At 35.8% G+C, this 9984-nt stretch overlaps 1 protein-coding gene across 3 annotated transcripts in view; it reads left to right on the plus strand.

Moving 5' to 3' along the window:
- Positions 1-9076: 9076 nt before the first annotated feature.
- Positions 9077-9984, plus strand: part of LOC107693859 (DNA polymerase epsilon subunit 3-like) — a 4554-nt gene continuing 3646 nt past the window's right edge. Inside the window, exons 1-2 of one of the 3 annotated variants that reach the window (XM_016493388.1) lie at positions 9077-9096; positions 9439-9519. In XM_016493388.1, coding sequence (XP_016348874.1) covers positions 9454-9519 — 66 coding nt within the window. In that variant the 5' untranslated portion in view covers positions 9077-9096; positions 9439-9453. The other 2 variants (XM_016493387.1, XM_016493389.1) reach the window with 2 other exon arrangements.

The following is a 9984-nucleotide window of genomic DNA, read 5'->3' on the forward strand; positions in this document are numbered from 1 at the left end:
TTTTTTTGTATTCTGAGAGGATTAAAAGTCAGACAAGTTTGGAATAACATGAGGGTGAGTCAAACTTTTACACTGTGAGTCTGTGACTAGTTTATCATGTCTTTAATTTGTACGTACATGCATCACAAAAGCATTCTTAAACTTTTTTTTCTGAAAGTCATGAACATTTCTACCACAGTGTCATCTATTTTGCTGTTAATAATTTTTCTCTGTGTTTATTTTCGGGTCCAACGCAAGTCATAATAAAGTGCTTTACCAAGAGAATAAATAATATTCACATACTAACATAAAATTATCATTTTATAGAGTGAAAATAATAGTAAATCATGCAATTTACTCTTTTTAAATTGTCAGCACAATACTTCAGACCAACAAATGAGACCTCAATGACATGACAACCTAACTAGGAACTAGAAATGTACACATCAAATCTTGGGTGTCCCATATTACTCAATATCCTAGATTACCTTTAATTCACCATGGTTCCTACACATACTTAGTTCTAATTTTAAGTATGAGTTAGACTATTTGTCAGACAAAACAGATATCAATCCTGAATGCTAAAAGAATTAAAAAATAAAGGTACAAACTAATGTCTGTTTGTTGATGTCTGGAACATCATTGCATTGCCATGGAAGCAGTCAAGTGAGGGATCAGCAGCTCTGCACATTAGCAAGAGAAGCATGTCAAAACTGCACAGTGGGAAATCAGTGTGTATATATTCGTCTGTCTGCCTGGGAACAGAATAATACAAGTCTTGCCTAAAAATAGAAGTAAAAAAGCAATAGAGATTGAACTAACTAATAAACTAATACCATGGAAACACTTAGACTTGCCACACAGAGTCTGCAAAGCAATGGAAACTATATCTGCTGAAACAAAAACAATCTCAAAACAGTATGAATCAAAATCACTGAAAGAAAAAAACTCAATTTAAAGACAATCTTTTATACTCGAGAAATACTAAATGAATCCTTTAAAGTAAAACCTGTGATTTTAATGTGGAAAAAGAACTGAAATCTCAAAATGTCAGAAAAGTCATTAAAATTACTGTAAAAATACTGTAGATAATTGTTTTGCAATGTTTTTTTTTTATTATTAAAACCAATTTTTAAATAACCAAAAAAAGTACATCAAATTGATGTATAAATACAATACAATTTATATATTAATCGTTTCTTCATGTTACAGCTATAAGACTCAATTTCTCATAACAAGAGAGTTGGGGGGAGGGGGTCAATAAGTTAAACTGTTCTAAAAATGTACAATACAAACAATCAAAGGGTTATAATAGTAGACTTTTTTCTTTTAAATTAATATAAAATGTGACCTTGAGACTCCTTCGTGAGATTGTTATTGAACATCCTGAGGCTTAGATCAAACATGAAATTTCCACTCAGTAAATGACTAAGAGTTGCAGCTGGTAAGTGTGTGAGAGAGAAACTGCTGGGAACCAATTTGTGCCCCTGGAGCTGTTTAGCTTTGCTGTTTAATGCAGCAACATCTTTAAATGTTCCTGGAAATAATCTGCTAAATACACCAGAGATGGAAAAAAATAAGCCACAAGTGCCAATATTAACTCCCTAAATATGTATCTTTCTCCTCTATGCATCCGTTTTTCAACACAAACTCACCTTGTATCAATAACACCTCTTTTATGATATTGTTCAGAGGGTAGCTGAAATATGCCACTTTCAGGCCAACATAATCAAACAGACGGTTCACCCGGCCGTTGATGAGTTGAAAAAACTAAAAGGGTTCAAAATACTGGTATGAAATACCAGGTATGGTGTGACTGCTAGCAAATACCAAGGATACCTTAGGGTAATTCATGGAACGGTCTGCAGGATTTGACGATTCGCTCAAGAATGCTCAACACTCGTAAATCACATGTGGGGAAAATCGTAGAGCGGTGGATATGAATTATTTTTGCAGTTGAGAATTTTGCAAAGGTTACAGTAGGTATGTTAGGTCTAGAAAGAGTAGACTCAACAGGAATTCAAACAACCCTTTGTGTTTGCGTATGTGTTTGTGTGTGCACATTCTTGTCTGGATATTTGGAGATTCCTTCAATTTCCACTTATAGCACTCAGAGAGTGAAGCTCAGTTTATCGAGTGTTTGTATGTCAGAGTGAATGCACATACACGAGATTCACTGTGTATATGTGGTAACCAGCTTGTGATGGATAGAGAAGTTCAGTTTCCGCCTGACCCTATACACTGGCTGGTCTGTATTCAGTGCCGGGGGCTCTCTGACAGGCTCATGCATCATCACAGAGCCGCCTCTGTTTGTTTGCTTCTGATGAGCCCTGTGCTCAATGTGTACAGAGCATCCCAACTTTTTCCACTGCCAGTGCTGTGCAAAATGACATTCCTCAAATGACGTCTGTTCAGAATGCTTCATTTCATTTCAAAACTGCCACATTGATCGCAATCATTTTTGAGCCAAGGTACACTTCTGGAGTCAAGCTGCCTTGAGTAGTCTAAATAAGTTGGATTTTGTGCTGTCAATTGTTCATTATCTGAAAAATATTATGGTATATCAATACTGAAGATCTAGATCTGAGGTAATTGTCGCTACAATTGGTAACCATAGCTACGTCTGAAGTCGCATACTGTCTAGTATGGTCATTTGGGTTGAAACTTACTTCACAACTGTAAAATAATAGGTTTTTATAATAGTATGAATATGAGACATATGAAATTCATATTGCATATGTGCAATGTTGTCACTGTCATGTGATCAGCGTCAGTTGCGTTGCTTCACTGCCATTCACAACCCCTCTCCTGTGGACGGGATAGTAGTGTCCATTGAATACTCTAGAATCTTGGTGGAAGTAGTAGGTCATGGGAAGGGTCGTGTCAATTTGAAACATGGCGGAAACACTGAATTATAATATAGAGAATACAACATATCTATAATCTATATAGAGATATAAGTGAGCAGATACCATGTCTAGTAAATGGTAAAGAGTTAATAACTTTCATGGTTTGCTTAACAAAAACATTTAGTTTTGATACCATAGGCTAAATAAGTGATGGAAATTAATAATTTTCATCATTTTGAATTCAGATGTAGTTATTTGGGTTTATTGTTCACAATATAATTATTTTGTCTTGCTTCCTGAATGTGTGACGTTACAACGAATGTCCAACTCGGGGTACGAGCTTTCCACATGCACTTGAAGGCAGCCTGTCAGAAAGATCGTATTTACAAATTGATTTTGAAGAACTTTAAAGTCATAATTATGAGTGGGAAATTTGTTGTTTTCCAAGTTGGGGGCATAACAGTAAGAAAAAATGTTGGAAGCAGTGAATGCAGCTTCTGTGGTTGAGGTTATTGGAAATGTGTGTGTGTGTGTTTGTGTGTGTGTGTGTGTGTGTGTGTGTGTGTGTGTGTGTGTGTGTGTGTGTGTGTGTGTGTGTGTGTGTGTGTGTGTGTGTGTGTCTTCATGTACAATAACACTAGGCTAAGTTACAAAATACGAAGTCTGTATAAATGATGCCTGAAAAAAAAAAACTAAACTAATTCAGATCTACTGTAAAGTATATTCTAATCTGAACCTCCACTCCCCACATTTCTCACAGACCATGTGAAAATGTTCTTTGCAAACAGAGACAGAACATTTCACATAAGATTTGCACCTTTCTAAGCATAACTTATGGGCAGAGTTTGGACCTCTTCCTTCGTTCAGGCCTTTAGCTTTCGTTTCCTGTGGCCTTTCTCTACTCATATGTTACATTGCTTACTGTCTGTGTAGGTTCTACATTTAAAAACTTCATGAATGTGTATAGTAAGTGTCCATTGGATATGAACATCAGAATCTTGACAGAAGTAATAGGACACCAAAAAATGGCATGATTGTCCAGCTGTGTAATACCAGGAAAAATAATCTGTAGGTTTGAAAGCTTTCATGTGGAGAGATGTTTGTTCAAGATATTTCCTGCATATTCATAACCACGTAATGTGTATCAGCTGTGTCTTCGCATGGAGTTTTCTGTCCCTTGTATTGCAGCATGTGGCCCCTTAACCTCATAAATAGGTCAGAAGTTCAAACAGGTGAAGGTGGTGTTCTCCACAGGTGTGTTTCAATGAGGTTCATTCAGACATTCACTTCTCATCACTCATGTTATTCATTCAGTTTGAGTTCCTTCACTCTGTCAAAATGGAGGTGTTGACAGCCGTTGGGAGAGCTGAACCACCCTCCTCACTCCTCCACTGCCCAAACTTTCAACAACACAACTGTTCTCTGTGAAAGACAAGATCTCCAGGTGTGCAGTAGATATGAGGTGTAATAGATGCATGGGTGAAGATGAGGTCCCTGCTTAAGGGAGGATTAGAGGCGAGGCTGAGGTAACTGTTGACGGCAGCTTGCAACCAATATTTTGGTTCTGTTCTTGGAAGCTTAAAATATGTTGTTATGACAGCGAGAATCTCAGACTGCATAACACTTTTCATCTTGCAAAAACCTGGATCAATCAATGTAATTAATAATAGAAAAATGTAAACAGTCCATAATAGAGCACTCAGTCATTTTTTGTTAATGTTGTGGCGGCCAGTATGTAATCGTTTTGGATCGACACCTAACAGTGTTGATGCAGCAACATGCGAAGACGATAGATTTAGTTAGGTAGTGCCATACTTATTATTTTAGCAGTCACCCATAAGTCTTTGATTCATTTTATTAGCCCATGATATGTGCTGTTCATTTATAACTTGTCTACAGGCTGCTTCAAGCAAGCAGTTGTCTCTTTAATGCTATTTACAGTTTGTATAAAAGTATGCAAAAGGTCCAATTAGATTTTCCAGTCATGAAAACACGTTTTCCCACATGGAAACGGTGACTCAGGATGCACGAAAGAAAGCAGATTTTCATAATATAATAAAAAAAAAATGCAAATTATGTTTATAATCTTTTAAAAGGCTCCATGGATAGAGTTTTCATGTATTTTGATTGATTACAGACTCAATGAAAGCAATCTTTGAACAGATAAAACAAAACGGAAACAGCTGGCCGAGAAAAAAGCACAAAAGCAGAGTGTCCAAATAAACAGTAAGTCAAGCATTTTAGTTATGCAATACATTACAAATACAAATATATATTTCAAATAATTTGTTATTAATTAATAATTCATTTTAAAAGTTCTCATGTCCAATCTCGAGAGTACTGGAAGTAAACAGATTTGTCCAAAATAGGGACATGTTTGAATGCATTTAAAATGCCATTTTACTGACTTAATTATCTTGACTTGCAAACAGGTGTGAAGACCAATCAGAATGCTGCTATTCTTTGTAAAATTAATTTTAGATTAAAATATGAGGTTGTACACCATATCTTTCGATCCTATATGAAGATTCAAAGTACAGAGCATTGATATATGAAAAATACTTAAAATCTGTACTATCTGCAGCCAGTGAACATAAAATAAGACCACTGCAATCTCTTCACTAAGATAATTACTATAAATCTAAGATATATTCCAATGCAAATTTCCATCAACACGAGCCTTTGGGTGACCTCTTGAGCAAGCAGAAGCAGACAAATGTCCAGACAATGACGGCAGTATTTGTGTGTTCTTTTGGTTGTGGCCTTTCCTGAGAACATCTATTGGAGCGGGCTGCTCGGTGGACTTTCCTGTTTCTATTCAATCTTTCTTGGTTGAACCTTGAAGGGAAATGAATGAGACGAGAACTTGGACTTCCTATCCTTCCTTAGGAACTGTAACCTGTGGAAGCATGTGACTAGGAGTTAGAGTCATAATAAGTGATGGCCTTTATGGTGGAAGGTGAAAATATGTACAAATATGGGTTGTAAATGCTCTGACAAACATTCTCTGAACTCATGGGAACACACTTTTCAAGAAAATGTTTGAGGAGTTGTTTTTAAAAGTAATGCATTTTAATGATTTGGCCTACATATGTTTTAGTTCAGCATAACTATACTTGTCATCAATTTTTATTTTCTTGTTGGAAATTTGCGGTGTGAAATCCTGACTTATGTCTACATCTGACCAAGCCTATACACTTCCCTATTTTTGTCACTGTATTAGTCATCTGAATTAGTGGGACAATGGGCTTTATTGTGGAATCTAGGTACTAAAATTGATTTAATTTAGTCATTTATATTTACCAATTTCAATAATTGACTCTTAAATGAAGTCATGATCAACTGGTTAAAAGCAACGGCAACACATCACCGTTTAAAAAAAACAATGCTTTTTTCTCTGTTCCTTATAGTGACTTTATCTCACTACACAAAAAATACTCTACATTAAGTTAGAAATTACAGCTGAATAGTTGAGAAACATCTTTTACTTTTGAATTCTTATGAAGTCCTGTGAAGCATTATACTGCGGTCTAAAAAAAGTGTCTCATATGGAAACAGAATGGCCGCAATCCTGCATTATATCAAGCATAAAATTGATGATCATAAATGCTCAACTGGAAAAAAGAAACTCTGAATCAATATCTGAAGGTTGAGTAACTCTAAAGCAGGTGTGCTGTTTTCTATACATGTAACTATTTAATAGAAATAACATGGAAATCTAAATAGTCTGCATGTCACATAATATAGTTCAGTTGATTACAATGAATTAAAAAAAAAATTGTAATTTTTGCTGCTGTTTTGTTTAGAAACTTGAAAATGAAGGAGACTGTTGCTTTGTAGGTGACACTGTGACTTTGCTTTAATTATTGTGAAAGGAAAGCAAAAGTGAGTTTTAATATTGACAATCAGCATTTTCCTGTCAAATTCATGGGAGTCCTACACTGAAGGCCAGAAAAATAAATAATTAATTTTACTAATTAATTAACAAGTATTCCTACAATAGAGATGGTCTTAATTATAAGAGAGAGAAAGGGAGCGATCTTAACACTGCTGCTATTAAAAAAAATTTAAAAGTTTAATCGGTTAAATTCGGTTGCGACGTTAGGTGACTGTCGGGTGAAAATTCAATGTAAATTCAACGTCTAATGTCAATGTTAAATTGATGTCCAATACCGACGTCAGCTGACGTTGATATTTTGTTGTTTTTAGGTTGTGTAACAAAAATCCAATGTTAAGTCAACGTCAACCCGATTTTCATTTTCAAACAAAATGCAACGTCTGTCTGACGTCATGTCCAACATCAACCTGACGTTACATAGACATCTGGTGCCTGCTGGGGTTAGTCAGTATTAGCCTATTACACTCTTAAAAATAAAGGTGCTTCAAAAGGTTCTTCAAGCGATGCCATAGAAGAACCATTTTTGGTTCCACAAAGAACCATTCAGTCAAAGGTTCTTTACAGAACCATCTCTTTCTTACCTTTTTATAATCTGAAGAACCTTCTTTCGCCACAAAGAACCTTTTGTGAAACAGAAAGAGAAAAGGCATCTCAAACCCCGTTGCACACCATTGCACACCGTTTCCAGGAAACATGTCATTCAAACCGGAAACCGTAGCAAAACGGTGCACACCGGTTTGAGCTTGAACTTGCCCCTGGTGTTGCTATCATACACTACCACCATGATACCAAAATCACATCCACATTTTTTAAAGATGTGTAGGAATATTAGTGTTTATCTAATGATTTCCCATTGATAGTCATATTCAGAGCTAAAGATGTCATTAAAAATGTGAGCATCTGAATGACATCATTGCCAGAGGGTGAAGAAAACGAATGAAACTTTAACAATGTCTATAAAAAGACAACATGGTGTTAAATGTTAATTGCATTATTAGCTAATATATGAAGCTAACCTCGACCCATTTGATGAGCATCCAAGAAGGGAAAAAATGTCATGGAAAGTCTTTGCCATTTACCACAATTGTGGTTGACACAATTGTATGGCAAACTTTAAAGGGTGATGAAGATGTAAAAAAAAAACATGCCCACCAGCAGTTCACTTTTATGGGTCTGTTCATTATGGAAAAATCTACATTAAATTTGTTATAAATCCTAAACTACTATTTCAGGGGGACCACATGGAGACGAGAAAAGTATGCTTTATACAGTAATGTATTTTTCTTTTTTTAATTCGTTTTAGTTCATAAAGCCTCACCATTAATTAGCCTATATTAATATTAATAATAACAGTTTTCCACCATATGAAAATAAATATATAGATTAGATACTTTAGGCAAATCATGAAAAATGTGATGCTATGGAAAAAAAACTTTTGAAATAGTAAAATTTTCCCCATTATTTGCTTATGGTCCAGCGAAGCAGTGCATCATGTTTCACATTCATTCTCACGCAAGCAATACTCTCAAACATTTGAAACATGCTATAAATAGAGATGATCTGAGAACGTTAACAAACGCGCTTGCAAGACCATGGAAATTACTACAATATAGCTACATTCCGTGTAAATTGAGCAGTTGCACTGTATTGCTACGTGACCACTGCACATGCTTCCCACTAATAATCACATTATTAATGTGGACTGGTTTTGCGATAAGATGAGCAAGAGGGCGAATTGTAAAGAAAAAAACGTTCAGTGTTTACAGAGGTACAGAGGTTTATATGCGTTTATACTTCACACGATCTGAGATGCAGATAAATTAAATAGCCATCTAATTGCTGCTGAGTGCCCCAAAAACAACAGTCCACAAGCCAACTGAAATCAAACACTGAAACGGCGAAATAGATTTGATACTTTGATAAACCTTTTTTTTTCATACTGAAAACCCCATGCGCAATTCTTCATTTAGGCTACTAGAACCTGAACCAGAAGACAAAAAAGAAACATGTTTGTTCCTCAGGAATTTTTTTTAGAAGAGAAATGTTCAATTTATGACTAAAATAAGACCTGTGTCTAAACCATTGTGATTTTTTTCTGTTGCTAATAAAGACTACACACAGGACTATAACTGCCACCAGGATGTGAATCGTAGTAGTAATTGTTATCGTAGTAGTTAGCGACATTAAAAAAACAAACAAACAAACAAAGCGGCTTTGAAATTCACATTTGAGGTATTCTGTGTAATTTATATTACAGGTAAAACGTGAAAGTGCGCAACCATGCGCACAAATCTGGCGTAGCCTATATATTTCAGGTTTGCCTACAAATTGACGTCATAACTGAGCGGCTATTGGTTGGCGGGGTGAGAGGTGAGAGGTGAAAGGTTAAAGCCTGGGTTTGGATGATCAAGCGGGCTGCAGAACAGTGAAGCACACTAGCGTTTGTCCGTATTCGCTTGTTCTGTATGTAGCTGATTTGCGGATAAATCAGCTAACGCATATTTAAGTTAACTTACGAAATTCGTTATTTAACGCAGTTCAATCGCTTTAGATTGTAGTGGGTGTCAGTTCACCCTCAGATAAGTTAGGCGGCTATGCTAACACAAAGTTTTCGCGGTTGTTCAGTTTGACATCTGATCACGCATGTTAATCAACACAAATCGGTTAAGATAAAACAAATACTTTACATCGTCGTGTTGCATCTCTTTTAAGTGTGTATTCAGTGTAATGGCCGAGAGACCAGAGGACCTCAATCTTCCCAATGCTGTCATCACGCGCATTATAAAGGAGGCGGTAAGTGTCATCACCGCTAGTTATTTTATCCATACCAGAGGCGGACAGTAACTAAGTACATTTACTTGCGTATTGTACTTAAATACACTTTTTGAGTATCGGTACTTTACTTGAGTATTATTTTGTCTGGGAACTTGTGACTTTAACTTCACTACATTTGAAAGACAAATATTGTACTTTTCACTCCACTACATTTCTATCAAGGTCCTCGAAGTAGAAAGTCGTTACTATGTAGCAGCCTTGAAAGTCAGTGGGTGATTTCTTTCTTCTCTAAAACATGGCTTTCTTTTTTTCAGACAGTTTATCAGTAATCACTCTTGTGGGACTACATGAAGTGATTTCCCAGCATTCTTTGAACACTGACCAGCTGCAAATGTGATATTTATTTATAACAATTAAATAATAAGAAGTTAATATTGTGGTATATATTAGACACAATATTGTCTGATTTTGCTAAATTGTGTA

The sequence above is a fragment of the Sinocyclocheilus anshuiensis genome, unplaced genomic scaffold (assembly GCF_001515605.1).
Source record: "Sinocyclocheilus anshuiensis isolate Anshui unplaced genomic scaffold, SAMN03320099.WGS_v1.1 scaffold1392, whole genome shotgun sequence".
NCBI classification, from domain to species: Eukaryota; Metazoa; Chordata; class Actinopteri; order Cypriniformes; family Cyprinidae; genus Sinocyclocheilus; species Sinocyclocheilus anshuiensis.